The sequence below is a fragment of the Anguilla rostrata genome, chromosome 6, assembly GCF_018555375.3.
Source record: "Anguilla rostrata isolate EN2019 chromosome 6, ASM1855537v3, whole genome shotgun sequence".
Taxonomy (NCBI): Eukaryota; Metazoa; Chordata; class Actinopteri; order Anguilliformes; family Anguillidae; genus Anguilla; species Anguilla rostrata.
In genome coordinates this window covers 7,782,913-7,810,514 of record NC_057938.1, presented here as the reverse complement: position 1 = coordinate 7,810,514, position 27,602 = coordinate 7,782,913, and the positions used below count along the sequence as shown (strand labels likewise).

The window sequence follows — 27,602 nt, the reverse complement described above, 5'->3', positions numbered from 1 at the left end:
AGCAGTAATAATGGAAAACGCTGTACTGTAAACACCATTTGCAGTATCAGAAAAAAAGCTCTAGGGTTCTTTTGCCATTCAAATCTGGGACAGCGATCAAGTGAAAACCGATAATTATCCATGTCCAAAAGCCTAATGGATGCAATTCCACAACGCTCACACGCAGACACGACTGTCCCTGAGGATGTCCTATTCGATGGATGTACTTATTGCGTTAATAATTCGAGGAGCGCGTAGCGTTGTGCGAAGGGGCGGAACCAGCACAAGGGAACGCGTCAGTCTGACACTGATTCTGCGCTGCTTCAAATACAGTGCATCATAGAACCCTGTACCTGGTCACCCTTCACCTGGTCACCCTTCACGTCCAATGCACGCATGAAAGCATTTTTAAACGGTAAAATGGGACGTATTGGCGGGATCATTTTTTGCAAAGTCCTCTCAAGTCTGTATTCATTCACAAGTTTATTGCCTTTGTGGGAAATAAAGTGTAAACATTTTGCTAGTCGCAGAAAAATAAAAATCCACAACTTCCTGTATTTACAGCTAACGGCTGCAGTTTTTTAAAATCATGAAAATACAAAACAGAGCATTAATGCAAGGAAAGTGAATGGCTTCAATATTCGACCATACAAATGACGCACCAGACCTCACACGATTCATGTAGTGGTCTGATGAACCTTCAGCAGTTACCAGTTAATGTGAATCATTTTAGCTGTAACCTTACCTCTGATCTTTCAAACCCATGGCATTATTGTACACAAAGTGTACGGAAAGTGAGACAAAATACACAGTTTATATATATGAAAAACACAAGAATTACACAAATGACAGCCTTGTAGTGTAGAAATTAGGTGATAAAAGCAAGTGCATTGAAAGTCATGGGTTTTAATCGCAGACAAGAGGCTTTTGGTGTCGCTCGTTATGTCGTATATGGATTATGAGAAAACAAAATGAATACGTGTACTTACCCAATAACCCAGCATCGTTACCCATCTACCGGTCAGTGGGGGATAGAAAATAAAGACACTTCACCTACATGTAATGCTTCAGCCTCAATCCTTTACTGAAACAGACCGCCGTTATAACAGACAAGCGCTGGGTGTCCACCAGAAATCAACAGTGCCAGGGCAGGCATGACAAACGGGCCGACAGAAGTCACAAAAAAAATAATAAAACCCACCGGCAGCATTTTTCAGTGGAAACGACTGAGGGCAAAGGTCTTCATCCCTGAAATGACAGCTGGCAGCCCTTAAATAGGCTGACACACAATTCTACAGAAAGACTACTGATCACAGCTGGTCTACCACACAGAACATGGGGGAAGAAAAACAAGTAAAAAAAGGAAGTAAAAAAAAAAACAAAAAAAAAAAAACCAAATATGCATTTAGAAACAGAACACGATATTCACCACGGTTTTTTCACATTGGCGGTAAATAAAACTGTGTTGATTAGATGTTATCAGCCCCTGCCAGTCATATGTCCCCTGCATCATGAGGTTTTACGTTATGAGCAAATCAACAGGGTGGTAACTAGCCTGCTGGGTTTAGCATTTTTAATTCCCCAACAGGGCAAAAAATACTCAGAGTCATACCTGGGAGGGCTCATTAATGCAAAAATACATTTTCAAACACATACCCGACAAAAAAACCATTCTGATAACAAATATAAATACATCTTGAGTGATGAGATTCTAACTGCAGCAAGCTACTGTAAAAAACACTTTGTTCTTAAATTCCTAAATTTTAATTACTTAGGAATTTTAATTCTAGAAATTCAAATCAGAGCTTTAATGTACAGACAACTTAACCTGAAGGAAGATGACAGGGGCTCTCAGAGATAAAGTCTGGCCTTTATTGAAACCGATCTTCTCAAATCTTAGGTAGAACGACATTCCTCTCCAGACGCGAAGTTCCAGTTAATCAATCCAGCTTGTGATAAAGTGTAATACATTTTATGGATGTTTCATTCATGATGCATTGGTGTATTGAGCAATACACAACATTCGCTATAAAGTCCTTTACTGATCACTAGGTTTAAAAAAGCGTCAACAACAAAAACTTGCTGTTGACAAATGTCCTAAAAGGGTATCATTCATGAATTCAACCAAACGTCAATGGATGTACAAGCCTAATCTTAATAAAATGGCACTTCAGTTTCACGTAGCAACTGCAGATGTAGCACCCTAAAAATAAATACCCAACCAAAAGCAGGTAAATCTATACCAAGAAACAAAGGATAAGCCCTGCTTTAATGTCCAATCAGGAAATGAGTCCTTTGCGTGTGACAAACTGCCCTTACAAGTCAGGCAGGTCTTGTCCCACTCGGCCTTATCAAGGCCTCCATCAGTAGCGAGGACATCAAAAACAGAAAAAGAAACAGAAACAAAACAATTTCAAAATGGGACTTCACCGTGAACTTGGATTCCGTGCCGTGGCAAGAAAAACGCCATGTCATAATGCAATAAGTGCGAGCCAAGGGTGCCAGCCTGCTGCGCTACCAGGGCCAGGTCCTGGCCTTACGGTGCCCTTTGGCTCAGTCAATAAGTTAAGGTTACTAGGGTAAACTGTCCCGAACTTCAGTGCTGGTGCGTCCCTGGTTGAGCGGGTGTTTTTGGGAGGGAGCGGTCACTCCATGATGGCTCTGTAGACGACAGGCTCGATATAGTCCTCTCGGTACCGCGAGTTGATTACCCGTTGTCTTTTGGAGTTCCGCTTCACCTCTTTCTCGGTGAAGATCCCGTCAAAGCGCATGTCTGACGCCACAGACTTGGAACAGAATGAAGAAACCAACGCACCATCAGTACTGACTGCACACCTGACCATACTTCACACCAATGACAATAATAGCACAAATAAAGTTTACTCCTTTTTCTACACTATTGAAAACACAACACTCTGATGTTAACGATAAACTTAGCAGTATTTATTGTTCATCTAAAGCTGACATGCCTTTGATGCTGGGATGCAAGAACCTTCAACACAAGTAAATAATATTTGCTGCAGGACAGCTTCACACACACAACACAGTACAGCGAATGGCATGGATCTTGCTTACACACCGAATCAGACACGCCGTTAATGTGTCTGCGCGGAGTTTAGTGTGCTCACCAGTCTTGACTTGACTCGCTTTGGAAGCTCCTCGTCCAGGGTGTAGACGTCGTCCCTCTTAGCCGTTAGCTGCGACGCGTCCTCGAACTCCACCTAAGACCAGGGAGCATTAGCACACTAATGAAACATCCAGCACATAAACCACCAAGCACACAAAGCGAGGGTCACTTCAGGTGCACCCTGGTACTTGGGACACAAACGACTCGGTTTAGGCCGTTATTTTCAGGAATTACCGCCCCATGTCCCTGCTGAAAGCGGGTTTGAATAGGGTTCTCTCTCTCACCTGGTACATTGGGATGATATGAGCCGCGACAAACTTGGCTCCATAGATCAGGCCATCTGTCCAGCGCACCTGCACTACTTCCCCCTCTGGGGGAGGACCCAGCAGCAGACAGTCACGGTTCTGGAGGAGGAAACGCAAGTCACGCCACCGTTACCCGCACCGCTACGACACGGTCAACTTAGCCTAGCAGCGCTGCGCACACACTCACCACAATGTCCTCTGGGAAGAGGTTGTCGCTGAAGGAGCCGTCGTCGAAGATGACCTCATAAAAGGTGGCCTTAGTCAGCTCCACCACGTCACACCGGTAGTAACGGCCGTTTTTGTGCTTGCAGATCACCTTCTGTCCCACCTCCAGCTCCCGCATTGCCGCCTTGTTCCGCTACAGCGTGGATGAGAGAGAACAAAATTGTGGTACTGCTACCCAACAGGGCCAGCCATTTTCATTTTTACAATCGCTACTCATATTGAAATCTCCATTCAAATTTCCCAAAAATACTTGAATGACAATATTTCAACGACAAGCTCTCCTGTGTATTGAACATCCCATCAACCTACTATAATAGATTCCTCTTGAACAACATAAAAATCTAGCCCCTACTGATCCCTCAGTCAAGCCCAATGGTCAAGGCCCTTACACTCTAAATCTTTGGTTATATATTAACCTGAAACTATCAGAACTATGAAATCACTCATGGCATTGTACTGTTGACTTAACACCCAGTTGTTACGAATATATCTTGGTTCCCAGGGTGCCTATGACAAAATATTGGTGCTTCAACACTCTTTACCCCAAGCAGCATAATTAAAGATTCATGTTTGACAGGTACTGCATATTTGCAAGTGGAATTTAGATAAGTAAGATACAGCTCAAGTAAGATACAGCTCAAGGTAAGCTTCAAGAGCCAGGGATTTCAAAGATCAAAAAGGCGCACCCCCAACCCCACCCCCCCCACTCTGCCCCCCGTCGGTACCGCAGTGTTGAGGGGGCCCCTGTGCCTCCAGCAGGTGATGTAGACAACGAAGGGCCAGTCATCGGGCTGCATGAGGACGCCGGCGGCCTGGGCGCAGGTGGCGTGGAAGGAGGTGGGGCATCTGCCGTGGGAGCACTGCACGCAGCAGCCGGCCACCTTCCGCACCCGCTTCTTACAGTAGAAGCATTTCTGCGTGGGGAACAAAGGCAGCGGGCGGGTCATCGCCCGAGGGCTCACGGGGAACGGAGGGAACCCTGCTGTTCAGACCCCCCCCCCCCTCCCCCCGCTTTGGAGACACACATGCAAGGCCTCTGGAGCAACTCAAGGACTGAGCTGGCGCAGAGACTGCAGGCTAACGTATAGCCGTTTGCGCTTCCATAACTAAGACTTTCCTATAAAACTCCTAAATTTTAACAGCATTAAAAAAAAGTAATGATAAGAGAACAGAATGTGCCATTTCAACCTGTTTCCGTATTCAGTAGTTGCACTTCCCAAAAAAGGGAACAAAATATTTTTACCGAAACACTTCAGTAGCACATGACAAACGACTGCAGAAGCTCAGCGGTCATCTGGGAATGGGCTGGGGGCCAGGACCGTGCACCCCGCCCTGTAACAGCGCACCCCGTCCCGTAAGTGTGCCCCCCCCGCCCAGTACCCGCGGCTCACCAGTTTGAAGCGCTGCAGGGGGATGCCACTCAGGTCCACCGGGCTGCGGTCGGCCAGGTTGACGAAGCGCGCCTCCAGCACGGCCACCGCACACAGCACGTGCACCCACCTGGAGGACGGCAGAGAGGCAGGTAACGGGATCCGCGCGCCGCGGGACAGGCCGCTGGGGTTCATTAACCTGAGCGCGTCGCCCCATTAACACACTGGCACGATTACATTAAATATGAATCTAGTGCTTGTGTTGGAATGGAGAAGCCCTGTCAACAGATTGCTGGCGCAGACACAAAGGGTTCTGTGACATACGCGCGGTATGGAAATCCGCTAACGCGTTATGGGGCCTTGTAAAAATAACCTGCTTAATGATATATTCCACAGTCACACAGACACTGACCATAATGTGAAGGGTGCAATTTACTTAGCCAAGCCCTTATACAGTGTCTGTGTGCGCGTGACTGCATGTGACTGTGTGTGTGTGTGACTGCGTGTGTGTGTGACTGCATGTGACTGTGTGTGTGTGACTGCGTGTGTGTGACTGCATGTGACTGTGTGTGTGTGTGTGACTGTGTGTGTGTGACTGTGCGTGGCTGTGTCTGTGAGTGTACGTGTGTGTGTGTGTGTGTACTATATACACTCTGGCTGCAGAGCCCTGTTCAAGGCCTCGCAGATACCCACTTATCATTGTTGGCTCTGTGCAGGGCTCCTCCCCTCAGCGAGCATAAACAACAGTCCTGTAAACAGAAAGGCAGCCCATCACACACTGGGACACAAACCAAACATGAGCAGGCTACATTAGAGACACACCCCTCCAGTGATGTCTCCCCCTAGTGGCTGGAGGGGAAATGCATGCCTGTGGCATACCGAGCAATCCAGCTTCTATACATAGTATACTTTTTTTAGAACCATTTTTTTTTTTTTAATACAGAGAAAGCTCCCCAGGGGTTAAATGCCTCTTGTTCATACATAGAAGCGCGCTGGGGCTACTGGTGTTGTTGTTCTTTTCGGATCTGGGAGGGAAGGGGGAGCGTTACTGGCAGACAGGAAGAAGTGACTCGGCGCTGACCTCGGTCATGGCGTTGGCTTCGCAGCGGGCGCACTTCCAGTCCTGGGACACGCCCTCCGGGGACACGCCGTAGCAGCCTGGGAAACAGAACACAACACTCAAACACCCGGAGCAAGGGGACGGAGTACAGAGTGTCTGACCTGACCCATGCGCTCAACTGGCTATGTGCTCACTGTGCTCACACTGGGAAAACAAGCACAGGGCTCCACGTTTGTAATTTCTTCCTAGGAGCTCCCAAGTTTAACAATTTAGGAGAATGCTAACGCATCCCAATTAGCAGAGATGCTTCTAAATTATTTTACCAGTCAGCACAAATAAAATATCACAAGCAAATGCTCATAAAATGGGAGCACTGTAGAGCCCAGACGTACAGCACTCCCAGCCAGTAAGGGGCAAATGGACAAAGAGAACGAAGAGACGTTTCACTAGAGGCCAAAGGGCCATGTGCATTTACACACCCTTATGTAACACGGGCTGCCCTGCACAGATACACAAATGTGCATCTGTTGGAAATTTCTGGTAATTAGTTTTCTGGTAATTTCCATGACATATTATTCTTCTATTATTTTGTTATTCATCACATAGTATTAGTACATAATCACACATAGTGTCAGCGTAATTATAAGTAGAAGTACACAGTCAGCATGATCAGCATAAGTAAAAGAACACTGCACACTCACACATTATCTTCTAAATTAACTGAATAACCTCTATACTCATATATCTGGATCCATGTAACAGCTGCACTCATTTGCACTCATGTCAGAACCCATGAGAGCTGAATAAACACATTTTTTATTTGATATCCTGGAATAGTTGGGCTGTTCTGCGGACACCACGGATTTGTACTCTATTTATTTGAGAATAAAGTCAACTATTCTGAAGATTCTGCCTCATCCTCTTTATTGAAAAGATAGAAGAAATCTGCTAAATTTAAGCCGCGTTTCCACCGCAGGAACTATACCCCGGAACTAGGAACCTTTTGAGGAACTCAGTGCGTTTCCACCGCAGGAACTAGGGTCTAAATTTAGTTCTGGGGGCTTTGTTTTACCCCCCAAAACGTTCCTGCTCGGGGGGTAGTACTTTCCGAAAGTACAGGAACCTTTTGGGTGGAGCTTGCAGCGCTGAACATTTCTGATTGGTCGAGTACTCGTAGCATTTGTGTTGTATTTATTTTCCGCCATTACCCGCCATGTTTGAAAATATGCAGCGGCAAACCAATTTATTTTCATAATAACTTCAAATCAAACTTGTATGTTATGCGGCGCAGTAGCCTACTTTTGGTTATAGCCTGTCAACATCTTGGAATTATAACGTGTGCTCTTCTGTTCTTTTCTTGCTTTAGTATTCGTTTTATAAAATGCTAAGCATTCGTGCTGGGACAGCATATTACGTAGGCTACCAAAACATTCAAACGGATTAATTCGGTTGCTGAACATTTTCTTCCGGATTTTCTTTGTTAGCCCGTTGTAATTGACTCAAAACGTTTGATACAGTTATTTGAGGTATGCGGTAGTTCTGCATAATTAACATTGGTGATACAGTACAAGCAAACTGGAAATCACCTTCCGCACTTTTTATCCGGGTAAAATAACAGGTTAATTCTAGTAATCTTCCCTTTAGCTTTTTCAGACTGCCGTAATTTTACTCAATTTTACTGCCATTTTTCAATTCCACGAAAAGACCAGGAAGACTATGGACTCATTTATGGTGCATGGTTCGCATCAGGAGGGCACACTTCGCTGCTCGGCTAGCAGTAACTTCGAAGGAAAGCAAACGGTGGCTGTACCACTACTAATTTACATTTTCACGCAAGTCCGAGTTTTCGTTCTATTCTTGTCATTTCGCGATTAGCCTATATGGAATTGACGACGAGAAAGTAATAAAACAGCAAATTGTTTACAACGTGTGCATGTTTTCTGCTGTTAATGAATGTGTTTGAGAGGATATATGAAAATCAATAAATACAAAAGTAACCATATATAGTCATTGTTGGTAACCCGTTGTATATAAGTGGAATAAACCCCTCCGGGCTGTCCCGGTTATTAGAAAATAATGTAGGCTACTTCGGTGGTAGTATGGGGTTACAGAAGAAATCATATGACAGATGGACCGACGACAACGTCAGTAGGCTAATTTGCCTAATCTTCGCGGTACTTTAGACCCCGGTGGAAACGCAGACAACCATTGGCTGAAGGAACCTTTTAGTTCCTGGTAAAGTAGTTCCTGGGACTGAAAGTTCCGGGTAATTTTGGTGGAAACGCGGCTTTAGATCAACAAGAAGAAGAACTTTGTCGATTGGAAACCACGACACGTCAAGCTAACAGACGCTAACAGGGACACGCTAGGCAATGGTGAAGCACTGATACGAGCTCTATCTGTTATCTGCTCGCATCGCACAGTCTGCGTCATTTCTCACATATCCAACAGCCCATAAAAGGAAAACTCAGCCCACTGATGAGACCCGCGCTGACGTACTACCAACATAAAGAGCAGTGGCACTAGTATCCGTGCAGCCACTGGGAATCCTGTTACCTCCACAAATGGATGCACTGGCAGGGTAATGGCATCATTAATATTAACAATAAGGGTGGAGCGGGGCGGGGCAGGATGGGGCGGGGCTTAGGCGGGCGGGGCTCACTGGTGTGCACGCGCACGCTGCACTGGGAGCAGCTGATGAGCTGGCTGCTGCCGTCCTCCTCCAGGTAGGGGCTGGAGAAGTGCACCTCCGAGTTGTTGGTGGTGGTGAAGCACATCTCCGGGATGAGGGGCATGGTCTTCAGGCCGTCGCCCCGAGCGACTGGGGGCCTGTGGCTGCCGCCGCCGTACTCCGACTGGGGGAGAGGACGCACACGTAAACACACACACACGCACACACACACACACACACATAGACACATGTACAAAAAACACACAGACAGAGACACACACACACACACAAATGCACACATACACAAAGAGACACACGTACAAATACACAGACAGACAGACAGACGCATGCACACGCACAAACACACAGATGCACACACACAGACGCACCCGCACACACACATGCACGCACAGACAGGCAAACAGACAGACGGACACATACAGCCGCAGGCAGGCAGACACAACGATGAGTCGATATCGCACATGTTTATAAACAGCAGTAAACTTCCTGCTGTAGTGGCTGCTGAGGTTGCCCACAAAGGCCTGTTTGAACTTGTGCCGAGAGCCATTTTGCAACCCACTCCAGAAAAGAGAATCTGCAAAATGAGTCATGCAAAGCACCTAAAGAATGTCGACAACATTTATTTCTCTAGGTGCATAAAAATGCACTGTGCTTTATTTTGTGGGCAAAAACAGTGCAGGTATAGCAGGTATTGACTATAGTATCAGTAGTGTTGCTGACGCCTGTTCTCCCACACTGAGGTTAATGTGGTGTCACTGTCTCTGTCCTCAGAAGACTTCTCCGAGGGGTTCTCGGGGGGAGGTGGAAGTGGAGCCCGCGTACCTGCCAGTAGGTCTGGAAGAGCATGCAGACCGCGCAGTAGGGCGCCTGCAGGCCCATCCGCTGGTTGTACTCCTTCTCCGCCTTCAGGTTGTGAGGTCTGTTCTGCCACAGCTGGGCCAGGGGCTTGGCCCACGACTCCGTCTCCTGGACCTCCTCCTGCTCCTCCTCCTCTCCCTCCTCCTCCTCCTCGTCCTCCTCTTCCTCCTCAGGGGCTGGCTCGGGCAGCTCTGAGGGAGAGAGGCAGACCAAAAACCACAACGGTCAGAGACTGAAGTCATGACTTCACAGCTTCACTGCTGCGCGGTTGAGGAAGTGTTGCACAACGTGAGAAAATTTTTTTTTTTTCTGCCTAAAAAATTCTTTGCCACAGGCATACCCAAACATAAAAAACGGTTATTTTACTCTTGGGTGTAATTCACGTTGCTCACAGAGGCACAATAATACATTCTCAGAAGAACCGCCTCATAAAATATTTAATGGCTGGAACCTGAATTCCTGAGAGAAAAGTTTCAGTACTGCTGCTTGGCAGAACTGCATTATCATACAATCCTGCTGCTTCACTAGACACAACTGATGTACAACATCATTTCAGTTTCAACTGTACTATGGTCTGAAACAGTCAAAACAGTCATCGTGTGGTTTTGTTTGTTTTGTAAAAAAAGAAAAAAAAAAGGTTCCGTTTTTTTCTGTGGTAAGTGTGTCAAGTGAACGGGCGTGTCGACCAGCAGCTGTAATTCAGGGAGTGTCAAAACTCCTCCTATGTACAAACACAGGTACACCGTCACACCAGATTCTTCATGTTCAAGGCATAATTTACATTGTTTCAGGGTGTACTTTACATTGGCTTTCTACCAGCGGTCTCCAGCTATAGGATCTTTCTCTGCAGGAATTCTTACACCACATTTTCTGTTGGGAACACGTGGCACCGTTCTCATCAAGCAGCAAGATCAGTGAGAAAGTGTTACAATGAGCACCAAACAGTGCCATGGGCAGTGGGTGGCAGGTTAGACCTGGGCGCTGGATGCCAGGTTAGACCTGGGCAGTGGATGCCAGGTTAGACCTGGGCAGTGGATGCCAGGTTAGACCTGGGCAGTGGATGCCAGGTTAGACCTGGGCAGTGGATGCCAGGTTAGACCTGGGCGCTGGATGCCAGGTTAGACCTGGGCAGTGGATGCCAGGTTAGACCTGGGCAGTGGATGCCAGGTTAGACCTGGGCAGTGGATGCCAGGTTAGACCTGGTCTGTGGATGGCAGGTTGACCAGGGCAGTGGATGCCAGGTTAGACCTGGGCAGTGGATGCCACATTGACCAGGGCAGTGGATGCCAGGTTAGACCTGGGCAGTGGATGCCACATTGACCAGGGCAGTGGATGCCAGGTTAGACCTGGGCAGTGGATGCCACATTGACCTGGGCAGTGGATGCCAGGTTGACCAGGGCAGTGGATGCCAGGTTAGACCTGGGCAGTGGATGCCACATTGACCTGGGCAGTGGATGCCAGGTTGACCAGGTCCTCGCTTACCTTCGTCACTGAAGCAGTCCTTGATCAGGGGGTGGAGGCGAGGCAGCTTGCTGAGGGGCAGGCGTTTGCTCTTCATGTTCTTGCACACCGGCTCCACATCTGCCCCCTGGTGGAGAGAAAGCAAACTTCAATTCTGCAAGGTCACTGTAGAAAAAGCTGAAAATCATGAACAGCTGAAGGGGGAGATGGACAGAGGTAGAGAAAGAGGGAGATGAAGATGGAAGTAGAGAGATGGAGACAGGCAGAGCAAAAGGAAGATGAGCTTAAGACAGAGGGAGATGGAGGTAGAGAAAGAAAGAGATGAAGAAAGAGGTAAACAGAGATAGAAGTAGAGAAAGGGAGATGGAGACAGGTAGATAAAGAGGCAGATGGAGGTAGAGAAAGAAAGAGATGAAGAAAGAGGTAAACAGAGATGGAAGTAGAGAAAGGGAGATGGAGACAGGTAGATAAAGAGGCAGATGGAGGTAGAGAAAGAGAGCTGGAGAAAGAGGTAAACAGAGATGGAAGTAGAGAAAAGGAGATGAGACGGGTAGATAAAGAGGCAGATGGAGGTAGAGAAAGAGAGCTGGAGAAAGAGGGAGACACAGATGGCGTAGGTGGCCTCACCTTCCCGTTGGCAGGTGCTGCAGGTGGGGGGCCTGGCCTCCTCTCCTCCAGCCGGGGGCTCGGGGCCACATAGTGCTCCTTGGCGTAGCTGTGGACGTGCAGGGCGTCCGTGGGGCTCAGGGTCCTGTGGAACAGCAGGCTGGCCACGCCCGGTTTGGGGGGAGGCAGGGAGCTGGTGCTGCCGTACTGAGGGTGGGCCTGGGACTGGGGGGAGGGGGAGGGGCCTTCCCTGTGCTTGAGGCTGATGGTGAATTTGGCCCCCAGAGGAGCCCCGCCCTTAGGGTAGATCTCCATGCTGGAGAGCTCCTTCACCGTGTCCTCCAGCTTCAGCTCGGGCACGTCTGCAACACCACATTACATTACATTACATTATAGGCATTTAGCTGACGCTCTTATCCAGAGCGACTTACAACAGAGTACCACCAGAGCACCGCCGCATTTATACCTGCTGCTAAACACGCGCACGCTAGCCCTCAGGGCTCAGAGCCAACCAGAGACCGCTTCACGCAGCCCCTCAGGGCTCAGAGCCAATCAGAGACCGCTTCACACTGCCCCTCAGGGCTCAGAGCCAACCAGAGACCGCTTCACGCTGCCCCTCAGGGCTCAGAGCCAACCAGAGACCGCTTCACGCTGCCCCTCAGGGCTCAGAGCCAATCAGAGACCGCTTCACACTGCCCCTCAGGGCTCAGAGCCAATCAGAGACCGCAAATCCGTCATCAAACTGACAAACAAAAAGAAATATCAAAAGACAAAATGAACACTGTACACTAAGGCGCCGTAATTTCACTATCAAATTTCGACTTTCGTCGTCAGCAGGGCACTGACCTGATGGAGAAACATTGCTAATAAAATTACAAAGCTCAAGTGTGCGGTGTTTATTTTTGCTTTTAGTATGATCACTAAGATCACCAGCACCTTATATAAAATTATAGTACGCTCATATTTTGTTCTCTTTCAAACTACATTTTCAAAGAAATCATAAAAAAATCCCACTCAGCAGCTGTACTGACTGCTCTCAGTTCAAAGGAACCATTGAGAACATCCAGGTGATACATGAGCAGCCAAATACTGAAGAGTAAAGATCACTGCGTGCCCTGCTCTCCCCTGTCATTGCTAATGTTAAAGGAGGTGAAAGGTAGCGGTTGCTGGTGGGCATCACTAGGGGAACGCCGTTACCCAGAGGAGCAGGAAGGTGCGTACCTGTGTCCTCCCCGCTCGCCGCAGCTCCTCGTCCGAAGGTCTGCAGCATCAGCCGGGCCTTCTTCCCCGCCCCCGTCCCCTGCTCCTCCCCCTCCTCCTGCTCCATCTCCTCCTCCTTGGAGAGCACCTCCTCCGGGAGCTCCAGGCACACTCGATGTCTCTTAGTCCCTATTCTCTGTTTGGAGAGGCTGGGGGAAAGAGGGGGGGGTGAAATCAATTAAGAGGAGTTAGCAAACGAGCAGAAGCAGCAAGACACAGTGCTACTTGGAGTGGAGTGTCAATCAAGGAAAGTACAGTATTACAGCTACACCCGTTTTTCAACTCAAACGACTGAAACAACAGCAAAATCCATTTCTATTTCAAATCCACTTTATTTTTTGGAACTGCTGCCATGAGTTAGGCACTTCTTAATAGTCCACCGGAAAACAGATGCTCTGATTGGTAGTTCATCTCAGTTACCTGGTACACCTGCGGTGAAGCTATAGAGTTAGGTTTACAAGACTACCATCAGCATGTAACACTATACTGAGGAAGGCTAGATGGCGGAAATATTTTAATAATTTAGCCTCTTCTTAACTGACCGTTGCGTGTGGATCTATTCTGAACGTAGTTACAGAATTCCTTAGATCTACACACCCTTGTTTCTAACCGAAAGGGTTGGAATAATCCAAATGTATGAAACCTCATCCTAAAATGAGGAGCCACGGCGGGTGACGGAGGGACTGACCTCTTCTTCTCTCCTTCGGAGCGGTCGGCGTCCTCGCAGCGGTCCTCGCCGCTGTGGACCACGCCCTCGCACCCCAGGAACTCGGCGGCCTCGGGCGTGGGCTTGGAGTGGTCGATGGGCGCGTTGTCCTTCCCCGTCTTCCACAGGTTGTAGCGGTCGGGCTGGTACTTCTGCACGAACACGTCCATGGAGATCTTCACCATGTCCTTCCTGCAGGAGCACTGCAAGGGAAGCAACGGTCTCTCTCAGACAGGGCGTTGCGGTGCTCTATGGTTTCTAGGTCACCTACCCATCACCCATCACTGCTTCCTTTATCAGAGAGCGGGTCTGCCCTCTCTAATGAATCATAGATTATGTCCTTGGAATGTCTTCATTTACAAAGCTATTTTAGGAAAACTTCCTTCCTATCTTCTGATCTGATAAGGAATAATAGTCATTACAATCAGTGTTCCAATTCTATCATGCTTTTTACAGCATCTCACCCTTTCTCTGAATTTGGAAAGTTGGCTATTACCTATGCGTCACCACGGTCATGGAACACGCCAGAAAAACAACTACAGACAACTTTGGCCGAATCCAAAGACTTGATTCAAAACACTATAATCAAGGAGTGTGCACGTTTCTGAATGCCTTTACCTTGAAGTTTTTGTATTGTACGAATTGTCTTGTATGGTCTAATTTATTATACTACTTGCTGCCACTTAGCCAGGGCACCCTTGTAAAAGAGATATTCATCTCAGTGGCACTCTGCTGGTAAAACAAAGGATAAATAAATGAATAGCACCCCATTAAGAGCTAAGGGTGGCCTACAAATACCCTATTCAAATCATTAAAGATCCTGCACATAGACCTTACCCTAAGGAAGAGATTAATATTTGACAGATGTTAGCCTGCTAATGAATTAGCATGGCTCTGCCATTGCCAGAAAACCTGACTGATAAGACTGCAGAACATGCAGGTGATACTTACATGATAGCTTATCAGACAGTCTTCGCAAGAAAAAATGAAAACATTAACAGGGAAATAAATTTGTCTTTCTTATTATCTGGCCCTTTAGGCCGAAAATGATGGTGGAAAAGCAAGTGACAAACATGCCTTGGTAGGCCACATGCTGGACTGACAGAGGAAAAGGGACAGTTATGACTGAAGGGACTTTCTCACAGTAATGAACCGAACTTCCTTCAAGCCAGCAGCAGCCCTGATGGGACTTCTGGCTGCAAGACGTTCTCCTTACCAGTGTGGCCTGCTTTCCGTACTCAATCCAGCGCTGCGTGGCGAAGTTGGTGGACTCGGCGCAGTTGAACCCGTGGTTGAAGCCAGCGTGGTAGCCGTAGGGGAACGTCACCATGAACTGACCGGCTTCCTGAGTGATCTGGAACGAGCAACAGTCACAGCATGAAGAACATCAGGAGACTGCAGACAAGAAAGGAAGCAGTGATCACGGAGTCTAGACTAACCAATTCAAGCTGAATAGTTTGATGCTGAACACACAAATGGTAGTTAGCTAGCCAAATGCCTTTGAAAATCCGTCAAATGGCTTCTGAACATGTTAGCTGGTTTCAGTACTGGCTGCTTGTTATTTTGTCGTGGATATGCATTATCACAGCGAGTACAGATGAACTGCGGGTAGATTAAGGTCCTATTAGATGAGAAATATTTTTAATAAATTTAGACAGGGATTGTGGACAACAAAACATAAGTCGCAAAAGCAATGTACAAGAGACAATACAATGCAATAAATAAAATCAAATAAGCCGTCATTATTTCATTTAAAAGCATGTGGCCAACCTTGCCGTTCATGGTTTTGTAATTTCACATAGTGGTACCACCAACACTGAGGGAGTACACAAAATGGATAAATATGTCTTCGTACATAAGTTCTGGCAATTCGAGCACGGTATTTCCAGGGCAACATATGATGCGAGGGCACAGGAAACATTTTCCACCCTATCTGATCAGAGTATCAGATGTGCGTTCCTAAGTAGACTAACGCTAGCTTGCCCGCAGACAAAAGGCAAATCTGACTGGGCCCATGCTTTTGTCACAAAATGCACGTATTGGTTTCCGGTAAAGGCTGAGAATCCTGCATTTGGTGCACACCCATTTGCTCCACCAGCTGCAGCGCATAAAATGCTCTTCACTGCAGCACTAAGGGAACAAAAGCTTTTAGCACAAAGCTAGAGAGCATGCTAATGGTTCAGAAGCACTCTGCTTGCACCCCTTGAGTCACTGACTGTAGCCCTATCGCTTAAGCCTGGTACATACAACACTACTTACGCCAGACACTGCGCACCTACCTACCTTCATTTTGGCACTGAGGCTTTTTTTTGTAATTTCAGATTCTTAAAATCATTACACTGGTTTCCACACACTTTTTGCAGCTAATTACAAAATACAGTACTCCACTGCTCACTGACAAGCAATCTATAATTGCACTGCTCAACACAGCTGTGGTGTTTAACAGCACACTCCCTATGACATCATTTCCTGGAAGCCCCGCTCAGTGTTCTATTTGCAAGTTTGTACCGCAAGGCTTTTGCCCACAATACACCTGCCCTGCAGAACCATCTCCCCACTGCAGTTAACCGTCTGATATTACATGCAAGACTGAACCCCACATTTTTCAAAATGCCTTCATCAAAACAGCTGTCTCTTACAGGGTTTTTCCTCTCAGTGCGCTGATGCAGTTTATTTTGTTTTACGCTTGGGTTAAATTTCATTTACTGACTTTTTAGCTAACGGGAAAAAAAACACCACACTATGACTATATCAGACACTGAGAACTACACGCAGCACAATTCAACGGTTCATAAATTCTTTCAAACTTTATCATAATGTCTAGAGCTGCTGTGTGGGGGATGACATGAAAAAAGAGAGAACATAACTCGCCAAAAAATGAATTTGTACAGGAACAAACTAAAAGATTCTTTTATCTCCAAAAGGGCTGAAAATGTTAAATGTACTTTGCCAGCAGAGAGGTTACCTTTTCAAATGGAATGCCATACTTCTTCAAGATGGAGGGGGAGATCAAGGTCATTTTGTGCCGGAGAAATGCTTCACAGTTTTGAGAGCTTCCGGGGAAGAAGCCTGTGGAGATAATGAGCCCGTATCACAGTGAACAGTATAAAACTGAAAGACATGTAATGGAGCGTTACTCTGTGAAAGTGGCCTTTGGGGCCTGCTGATACAGGTGAGACAGATGCACAGCCAAATTATCAGAAAGATCATCCTTCATACCTTTGGCCAAGCGTTCCAATCTCTTTCCATGCTCTGGTGGAACACAGTACCTGTAAGAATGCATACAAGTTTTCACCCTAGGGTTAAATAATTACATCTCACCAATATTAAGCGGATAGATGTACAAAGATAAATATACACATTCATAAAAGAAGCAAGTTACTCTGACGGTCAAATATCAGAGGGAACCTCATTATGAAAGTGCTGCTATGAGTTTCAGTTCCTCCCAAATTCCACCTCATTTAACCTCTTGAACACATCAGTCCTCACTGAATCTACCTCTTACACTATCGCCTAGCATCTACTAAACCAGGACATGATCAAAAACACCAAGACAATGGCAGTCACCATAAATGCACTCGGCACCATTAAATATACCTTCATACAGGTGACAGCAGAAGTTTTTTTCAGACGCTTTATCTAGTATGTTCTGGGTGTACATGCGAGCAGCCCATGTGTGCACCGTACATAGTGTGCATGTATACATAAAAAGCACAGTTTAGCGATATCACTACGCCTTTCATTGTAATAACGAATACGTAACTTGTTACGACACTTATTCTAATTACGTGGTATATTAGTCTTTACACATGCACACCTTACTTCATGTAATTAATGGGAGGGTATTTATACATTAGAACTGCGTCTTTCGCACTGAGCTCAGTGTACTCCAGCCTGCCTTATTTCAGGCTGGTCCCTGAGAAGTTGTCTGGGTAAGGAGTCCTTCTCTGCAGACATTACCAGGACTTGGGCTCGCCGAAGTGCAGGTAGTTGATGCTGTAGAGGTCCATGTCCTCAGTGTGCCAGGCGAAGGTGGTCTTCCACATGCCGAAGTACAGGTAGGGCGTGTTGACCCCCTCGATGAGGATCCCGCTGTCCCGCTCCACGGTGTCCAGGATGGTGTTCAGATGACCGATGTTCCACTCCGACACGTCCTGAGGAAAAATATTATATTTTAAAAAGTGAGGCCGCCACCACAGGCAGTCACTGACTGTGAGAAACTCACATCATAAGCCGAACAAAAAAGGCTGTAAATTTAAGAAACAAAATGCAAGACACTGAGTAACCAATCCCAAACTGCTTGTAATTGGTCTTCTTCATGAACCGAGTACCTGATACCAAGGAAAGCTCAGGAGAAGAATCACCAGGAACACAGGCACACTTTTCCAAGATCAGCAAGCATTTATTAACCGACGAACATAACGCACAAACTGGGGGAGTGGAACACTCACAGGGTCATAGAGTGTGCCGTTCACATCTGCTCCGTAAATGGGCGCATTGAAGGTTAGATTCTTCCAGTACTTTCGCTCAAGCTCCTCGAAATCGATATACCGTGGACTGCAAAACCTACGTGGGAAGACCAAGAAAGCAGATGAGAATGACCGATAAACTGTAAGGCCCTATGGAACCACACGGCAGGAAAAAAAAAAAAAAAGGCTAAAAGGATCACAGACCTCAGATTAGAAAATAGTACAAGGTATTTTTCTTATTGTCACGGCAAGACAATACTGAAAAATGGTGCTGCACTCTACTTGGACCATATTAAAAGGACCCTGCAGTATTCAAAGAGCCTTAGACAGTAACACATAATGTGATTTGGCACCTCCTGGCCACCACTTCTCAACTCCGTGAAATCAACAGCACCACCAGAGAAATGAATGACTGTCAGCTGCTATTAGCAAGCATGCATGGCACATACGACAAGACATGAGAAAAAACTTTAAACTTAATAGGGCAGGGCAGGGCAGGGCAGGGCAGGGCAGTTTTGTAACAATTTTTCAAATCTCTTCCACTTTGCAGACACAATTGCCATGATGGAAAAAGATGTGCAACAAAAAATGCCCAGCTGAACTCAAGTCATTTGAAACCAACACAAACCTTTCCCTTCTCATAAACAATATTATCACTCTGCCAATGTCACGCACACCTGTAGCAATTTTCTGCAAAAAGTAATTATCGCGAAAGCCTATCGCACAAACTGGAGCATGCGCATACATTCCAACCCACGTTTTTTTTCAGGAATAGCCACCTGCAGTTAGAGTACAGCGCGTCATTTGCGTGAAGCACTTGTGAGCGCAGGAGAGAGAGCCTATCACAGTCCATCATCTACCAAAACAGCATCAGCTACATGCCAGAGCTCAAGCAGTGTGACCACATCTCTCTGTGGCCGTCTGATACGAAGTGGTTTGTTGAGGACCGTGACGACGGCGATGGCGCCCGCTCACTTGTCGCTGTTGGCAGTCTTGCGGAACTCCCTCACGGTCATGGCCTTCTTCTGGATGTTGTACTGGGTGAACAGGCCGGACTGCCCGGTCACCACCTGCTGGATGGGGGCGGGTATCACCAGGTCGTCTATGTCGTCGTACGAGCGTCTGGGCTTCCACTCCTTAGGCGGCACAATCTGCAGAAGACAAGGCAACGCCTTCAAACGTGACCTACACTACGTGCAGAGAGATGAGCTACCCACATCCTGGCCAAACCGTCAGAATGGCACATCACCCACAAACCACTGAGCTTTCCTTAACAACTTAAGAAGCATGAAGAGCAGGCCATTACAAAAAGCTGCTGATACCAAGGGTAATGCTGCTTGGAAGTCAGCAGATGCCTTCCAAATGGCTCGTCTGATCTAGCCATGGAACAAGCTCACTGGTTACCTGGGTTAATTATTGATTTGGTTCACTGACCCCCCCCCCCCCCCCCAAGAGTGACATTACCCAGCTTACATTTGACATAACATAACATCCATTAATGCGCTCCCGGTACAATTCAGGCCAAGCATCTCAGTGATTAAGTGCGCAACAAGAGTGCGCTTCCTGGGATGTGAACCGCCAATATTCAGGCTAAAATCCGAGTCCCTGCAAGCTTGAACTTGCAGGTTTCAGATTGCATTAGGCCAACGAACAATACACAAAAGAAGGGCAGGGTCAAAGAAAACACATACACTCATTAAGATGGTTTGGGGAGGCGGTACTAAACGGAAATGTTTATGCCCTGTTCATTGGTGGATGCCATTCATTGCATCGCCACTGGATACAGACTGATAAATGCACTTGATGCTCTGCCAGCTGCATACCTTTGCCAGGCCTGCTCTGTGGGCACCTTGTGACTCCATTAAGGCTATGTAGCGGCTGAAGTTCTTGAACTCTTCTTTGGTGGGGTAGAACGTCATGATGCTCCTGGAGCCAGGATTCTGAGATCCTGAGTCCGAAGCCATTTTGACCGAGATGTGGATTCTTTTGAAAGGGAAAATAAAACGGGTATTTTTAAATTATTACATATGGAAGGTTCGAAGTAATTTGCAACGCATTTCTCCCAAAATCACTCCTGTAACCAGGCCAATTAGTACTCTAACAAACATCAGCATATATGAAAATCAACTCAACATGCAATTTGTTGTTCAAGGTGCTAAAGCCAAATTATTTCAACACTTTTAATAATCGTAGTTTAACTAGAAAGATATATGTTAAAACAGAAACGAATATAATATGCCGTACCAAACATTCTTTAATACCCGGAATTCTCCAGGAAAGGCGGTTTGGTTTATCTTAACTCGAACTATCATCGCCCTCTGCTGTTGTAAGATAGTGCAGCTACACCACTCCATGATCACACACTACAGTTAGCTAACCACTGTACCAGACAATAGAAACGTTGTCATCCTCCGCCGCAACAGAACTTGAACTCCAGATGCTTCGAAATCACAAAAAAACTGGCAGAGGTTCTACTGACCGTAGTGAACCAGTCACGAGTGACAAACAATGAGTTTTGAAATTGTCGAATAATGTAGCTAGCATTCTCATTTATGTCAGCCAGTTATCGGCTACACTAACCCACAATATAAACAAAACAAAGAGCCTAATTTACCTAGCCACCGTTTCCAAGTTAGCGACCTTAATAATGTTAAGCAGATTTATTAACGTAATGTACCTACTTCATGTTACAATTAGTACAAATTAGTTAGTCACACAAACTAGCTTAAAAAGTTATTTTATCTTTGTGAATGGAACCATTTATCCTAGGCTATGTTGATAGCTATGATGGTTAGCTTACAACTTTATAAGCATCATTGCTTCCACGATGTCAGTGGGCGATTGTTTTCTCTCCTTGTCTGTAACATTAGCCTACTTCAGGGAACGCAAGATAACAGATAAGTTAGTCATTCTTACAGGGAGTATAAAACCAAATGTTATTCAACTAAAATGATAAATACTAGGTTCGACAGTTAGCAAGCCAGCTAACTTGCATATTACATTTCAATCATGGCCATCACTAAATAGTCAAATCAATAAATTCATGGCGATGCACTACATCTCGGAAAAGCTTTAGTGTCGTCGTCAGATTGTAACAATGATATATAATCTCAGTTATAACTTAATTATCTGCCAACGACGAATCCAATTATCCCATTACTCCAACTCATGTCCATGTACATTCGACAATGGCCAGCCCATCGCCCATGACTAATTTACACTAGTCCCAACTGGGGCGGACTCTGCGTTTGTGATTGGCTGAGAATGCGTCTAGAAGAGGCCCTTTAACATTATCAATTTAGCTAACCCTAGAATAAAACTAGCTGGTAGCTAAATGTATTAATTTACCAGAGACTGAAATAGTTCGAACACATATGTAAGGTCTTCCAACGTAATTTTATTTTTAAACCAAGGCTAAGGACAAACCCATAAAATAATAAAATGGCAGAGCAGTCAGCAGTTGCTAGCCAGGTTAAAATGACTAGCAGGCTAATGTTAGCGATCCATAAAATAAAAGAAAACTAATAAAATAAAAGTTTAAAGATCTCTGTTTCTAGTTGTAAATCCCACGTTTCTACTTACTGATGCTGGCAAAATTATTGTGGATTGCTTCTTCGTGTCCTCGATGTATTACTTAAGCTATTAGTTCAGGTTTTTACTCCGATGAAGAGGCAACGTCCACCATTACTATGGACTGTACGCATGCGCAGTATAGATTTGTTTACCATGGCTGTGTTAGGTATGCTCAGGATGGATCTAATCCAATCAACTTGCTTCCTTTAAGTTTGTGGCCCCGCCTCTTGGCATTTGTTTTGTGGTCGCAGTACTGCCGGTTGCAAAGAGCGCAGGTGAAATATTCCTGCCGTGGTCCCGACACGTGCCTGGCCGTAGTATTTCCGTAAAACTTTGTTTCACATCAAAAATAAAATATTCTCAGAAAAATGTTCCGAAATATAGATTATATTTTTAAACGTCTGTAGCAAAGTGGACAGCCTGGGCGGAGTAACAACCTCTCGCTTGCCTCGGCGTCACTCGAATGTGTACGTGCATTTAGGCACATACGCAGGCAAATACTACTGTAGCCATTTTGCCTGAACGTGAAACTGACCTCCAATTGTGATAACCCGGGGATTTTAATAACGTATAGTGTTTGTCGGATAAAAGGCTTCGCGCAAGCGGTGGTTTTGTTTATAAATCAAGACATAAGGGCCCTGTACGCAAAACAGGATTACTGAGTCAACTGGATATCCGCACTGAGTAAAACCCGGAACATATCAAAAATCTGGAACATGGACTGAAAATAAAAAGGGCTGTCCGGGTTTTACTCATGCGAACTCATTGATCCTGCTTCGTGATACAGGCCAAGACCTGGAGCGGACTATCCCACCCGTGTCCCAGTATCTTCTCGAAATAATAGTAACACATTTTTACATTAGGCTTACGTGTATTTGAGTACATTTCATGACACTCAAATACATTTAATACGTGCTTACTATTATGAGAATGATGATTATTGCACATATTACAGAATATATAACAATAATTAATATTTACTGTAATACAACAACAAATAATAAAAGAAATATGATGTTTTCCCAGATGTTTTTATAGTCTATGACTTGATGTGATCGGTGATAAAAGGCTTTGCCTCACGTTGACATCTTTCACAGGATCGTAGGCTAGCATATCCAGTGCCTCCGCTGATGATATAGCCTAATACTTTTTTAAAAGGTCAATTGTGACAGTTTATAAATTCAAATATTTTGGATTTATGATTGGCTATTTAAGAAACAATCCTTACAAAACGTGTAGATTGTTAAAATAAGATAAAAAAAGATAAGATGAATGCGGGAATTATATTATTATTTCATAGACTATATGAGATTCTATCTGGTATCATTTTGTTACCATTGAGTATAGATTCATATATACGTTGATTAACAGAATCTGAACCCTAAATTTTGCATTTCAGTATGTCATAGCTTTGTTTGTGTATTGCAGAGACAGTGAAATCGGCGGTAAGGCTCTAAGTTAACGTATTCATTGGACTTCTGCTACCACCCTGTGGTGAGATTGAAGAATAGTCAAGTATATTTATCAAAAGAATAAAAATAATTTACTGAGGCTGGCAGAACTACTAATAGGAAAAGCAAAGACAGAATCAAGCTTTCAGTTCTGTCGATAATTGTTATGATATAAGACTTTATTGAGTGCCATCTCAGAATTTTCAGTTTCACAATCTGTGAACGTCAGTGTAGCTACTGGATCAGTGAAAAACAGGAAATTATAACAAAGGTGTGCACATCAATGGACTATAATACTGTTAGAATCTCTCAATACGCATAGTAGCTAACGGCCTTGCACCTGTACCCTGACCCTCAAACTTCTCACTCTCAAACAAACTACACCAACGAAAAGGTAAAGCTATTGTCCTCAAAAAGTATTATTGATGATTCGGATATTGATCAAATTATATGAGGAACACCATGATATTTAGCAAATAAAGCTACAGTCCTCAAAAAGCATGACAACTATTTATCCTCTACAGAGGAATCTCCAAGAGTTTATCCAAAGAAGCACAATACACTTATCAATCAATAACTTGTAGTGCTCTTTGAAAGAGTTAATCTCTTCAAAGTTACACACTTCAAAGCCAGGTGCCCTGATTTGAATGAAGTATTGTTGTGGGAAAAATTGCTTTGAAAATGTGAGAAATATGATTGCTGTGCAACTGCTTTGTTTTATATCTTCAGATTGCCTGTATTGAACTGTACATGTTACTAGAGACATGCACATACGAATAGGCTCAAAGCATAGCAGATTTGATTTAGAAGCTTTCTAGGGGCAGCCCCCAAAAGGGTACAACTCTGTAATTGCAACCAATTATATCTGGGCACACAGCCAGTCACTGGATTACATCCCAATGCCATCATCATGGATGGCAGGCAATAGAGTGGAATAAATACAAGAATACAAAATTGCCTGTGCAGTCCAGTGCTGATGTAGCCAAAAAAAAAAAGAAGGAAAAATATCCTGCAATGGTGTCTGATGTTACAGACAACCAGTAGCAGCTCCACAGTTCCAATCATAGGTGGAGAAATTTTCAGGGGGACCAGGGTGAGATTGCGATTGTGGACTGGTGGGGGTGGGAGGAGATATTGCGATCATGGCGAACTGGGGAGGAACATCCAATTTTTGGGTGTACTAATCAAAAACTTGGTGTGCCTAGGACCCCCAGGGCACAGCAGGCTGCTGCCAGTGTAGACAATAAAGAATCAAATCTCATTGTTGCCACTTTCACCATCTCTTCAATTTTCAGAAACATGTGATGCATTCACATGCTGTCTCGTTACATCCGTACTACTGCTGTGGCGCATCTACACCAGTCAAAGTGGGAGAAAATGGCTGTATCTGAAAAGAAAGTTACCACGGCATCAATATTTGTGGGCTTAAATACAAACTTCAGAGTATGTCCAAATCTGTCCCTGACATTTGTGGTTCCAAAGTATTATTGATGACTTGGATATTGATCGAATTATTTGAGGAACACTGTGACATTTTGCAAATAGGAAAACTTTCTCAAACAACATCATGTCCAGTAACAGGATGGATAACAACTTTTTAAAGCAGAAATAAAGTGAAAGTAGCTTGGAGGCTCCAAGAGTGGCAGTCATACACCTTCAGCCAGGGCATAGTTATATTTGCCCTCTGGAACTCACACGTATCAGGACTACACTTCTGTGTGGAAATACCACATACTGCAGTACAATATTTGGAGATTTAATAACAGCAATACTATCATCAGTCAGAACAAGCAAACTGATAGATTTTTAATTCAAACCAAACTCAATAATTAATCAAGGTGTCTACATGGTGCATGTTGCCATTTGACAGCATGTTGGATGGGACTGTATGAAAAAGCTCCCTGCCCTAATAACCAGTATGACTATGATTTCTTTATCTACTATCCTGCAGTTCTACTGCTATGGAGAATTAATTCATTAAAACTATAATTTATTTGTGTGAGCATTAAAGCTTGTGGCCAGTGATGCTTCTATTTGTTGCCAATCGCCAACATTAGTGGCAGGAAAATCTGGCCGTAGCGAGGTCTTGAAGTTTGCGGTCCTATAGGTGGCACTAGATAATTTAGAGTCGAAAGTAACTCAACTTCCACTCACTGTATATTAAGGCCTTCAATCAAATACCTGAGGTGAATTGAGGTGAACATTACTCACACTATTTGCAGCAGGCAGAGTAGTACAACGTGGATATTTACTGCATTGCTTCAGTAAATATGCAGTGGTATAAATTGATATATACAGCTCAATATATACTGAAGAAATACAGGTTATATATATGCAATAGGGGCATGGAAAAAACACCCTTAAAACTAGAATAATTTTATGGTTACTATGACTGATTATACAGTGCAACAGATTTGATTTACAGCTAATCCAACACTAGAGTATTTTTAGAATGACAGAAGGCTAGACAGAGAGAAGAGCAGATGCCTTCTCTCCAGATAAATCAGAAGTCTTTGTACGTTAAGATGTTTCAAGACCATATTTTGGGGATTAGGCTGAATGCCAAATCCAGAATCACGTATTCCTCTGAATATCAATTTCTAGGCATTTTTGAAATTGCAACAGCATATTTATAGTCAAAAATAGAGTAAAATAAAGATTTCATTAAAGATTCTTGTTTACCATTAATCAGTCACTAAAAGCTAAACACCCCAAACTGGAAATCTTTGATTGAAAACATCCACAGGTGAGTGACACTGCAGGGGTGCAGGACTGTAGCTACAGTGTACATGAGTTTGTCCATGTCACATTTAAACAGTAACTATTTTTGGAGAAAATCTGTTCATGACTTGTTATTGTAAGAGGGGGAAAAAAATCTACCTTATTTATACAGCACCTTCCAGAATCTCAGAGCACTGTCAGAGGGAAAAAGATTTAGAAATGAGATTTTGTTGCTAGTGTCAACCTTTTCTTATCAGATTGCACTATGGGGAGCCTGAAATACTGAGGCCAAGAATACTACGGCCCTCCGTACCGCCAGGGCGTTTTTGCCAAGTCTGGCAAAAATCACGATTATTTTATAGATTTGCCACCTTAAAGCAGGAATTTAACTCACAGCGGGGGGGGGGACTAAAGCCGTGCTTTTCCTGGGCTTCTCGGTGTTCATGGTGAGGAAAGCCAATATGGCCACTTCAGCTGGTTTCGCTAGAGACTGCTACGGTGTGAGAATGCTTCCTGATGCTCAAAGACGCATTCTGAAGCGGTGCTCTTTGCCCACATGACCACATGACAGCCGGCACATGCAGAGATGGGTGGGTGGGGGGGGGGGGGGCGGCGTCTAAGCACCTACACCTTTTAGTGTCCAAGGTGCCCCTTTGATGATTTGATATGCAAATTAATATTTGTATTATTACTGCTGCCTACGTTAATTTATTTCATTAATTTTGTTAAAATATAGCCTGTACAAAAACTGGGTGTATGTAAAGCCGTTTGTCTTTGTGGATGTGTTCTTTTCTCACTTTGAGCACCTGCCCCTCAAAAGCTCTCCGCACATCCCTGCATCACAGAGTATATGATTGACACTTTTTCCTCCAAAGATGACATGAGGTAGAGACTCTCCTGACCATCAGCATGAGAACCAGACAAAATATGCCCACGTGGGGGCCTGTGTTGCTTTTGCTATGAGTTCAGCTAGGCTACGGTTTGGCATTAGCGCACACTGAGTGAGCACATGCACAACAGACAGCTTGAATCTGCATGCAGTCACCTGCCCATATGACTAATGTCTATTCAGAAATCAGGAAGGTTACAGAGGAGCTGGTGTCTGCAGTGCTGAAAAGTTAACCATCGTAGCGTTTTGGAACTGTACCATATCAACCACAAAGTTACTTTTTTGTTTTCAGCAGAGAAGGCACGGACAGGGTGAGAAAACCTGATTTAATAACAAAAATTGTAAATTGGTAAAAATCTGAATGGAAACTCAGGTCAAAGTCAGGTGCATGAGGTTCAGGTTTGCCTCACAAAATCCTGAAGGAAATGCTTCTCCAAAGTGGCATTTGATCAAATCCTGGATTCAGTGCATTCTCAGTTGGAAACATTTCATCTGTGTATGGCACTGTCTGTGTTCAAGGAAGCGATTTCTATTTTTAAGGGCATCTTTCTTCCAGCAAGGGGAAAGTCTAACACAAAAACCGCTGTTCTTGGTAAATAGCTGTGAAATGAAGGTGTTGCAGGGACTGGCAGTAATCCGCACCTGTTCATTTAGCTCTGGGGCTGGGACGGACACTGCAGAGAAACTGTACCGCCTCCTGTGCCCGGATCGATAGATCCAGCCTGTGTTCACAACATGTCTGAGAATAACCTTGCCCATTATGAGCTATGGGGCACGTCCTGCTCTGAGACCCTTTAATGAATATAGACCCAACCTCTCTTTCTCCTCTACGCTGGGTTCCAGGGCCTGA

The 27,602-nt window shown here is 44.9% G+C and overlaps 1 protein-coding gene across 2 annotated transcripts; it reads right to left on the bottom strand.

The window, feature by feature from the left end:
* Window positions 1-1,039: 1,039 nt before the first annotated feature.
* kdm4ab (lysine (K)-specific demethylase 4A, genome duplicate b) lies at window positions 1,040-22,299 on the bottom strand. 2 transcript variants are annotated; one of them, XM_064338080.1, is made up of 22 exons: window positions 21,844-22,299; window positions 19,942-20,101; window positions 19,094-19,269; window positions 18,101-18,215; window positions 17,610-17,803; window positions 16,869-16,918; window positions 16,615-16,718; window positions 14,866-15,003; window positions 13,632-13,852; window positions 12,905-13,092; window positions 11,705-12,045; window positions 11,099-11,204; window positions 9,581-9,807; window positions 8,729-8,921; window positions 6,088-6,164; window positions 5,700-5,755; window positions 5,028-5,136; window positions 4,362-4,550; window positions 3,599-3,769; window positions 3,391-3,510; window positions 3,108-3,200; window positions 1,040-2,765 (listed from the first exon to the last, which is right to left on the bottom strand). In XM_064338080.1, the coding sequence occupies exons 2-22, from the start codon at window positions 20,080-20,082 to the stop codon at window positions 2,625-2,627; spliced, it is 3,150 nt and encodes a 1,049-aa protein (XP_064194150.1). In that variant the 5' UTR covers window positions 20,083-20,101; window positions 21,844-22,299; the 3' UTR covers window positions 1,040-2,624. The 2 variants fall into 2 exon arrangements, with proteins under 2 accessions (XP_064194150.1, XP_064194149.1); XM_064338079.1 differs by lacking the exon at window positions 21,844-22,299 and adding an exon at window positions 21,701-21,835.
* Window positions 22,300-27,602: the final 5,303 nt, after the last annotated feature.

Bases quoted from the DNA above. Each gene is read 5' to 3' on its own strand.
- kdm4ab (XM_064338080.1), bottom strand. From the start codon at position 20,082: ATGGCTTCGGACTCAGGATCTCAGAATCCTGGCTCCAGGAGCATCATG. The intron at 11,205-11,704 runs GTGAGGCCACCT...TCTCTCCACCAG, and splicing joins CAGCACCTGCCAACGGGAAG to GGGGCAGATGTGGAGCCGGT. The intron at 3,770-4,361 runs GTACCGACGGGG...TCCACGCTGTAG, and splicing joins GGGGCCCCCTCAACACTGCG to CGGAACAAGGCGGCAATGCG.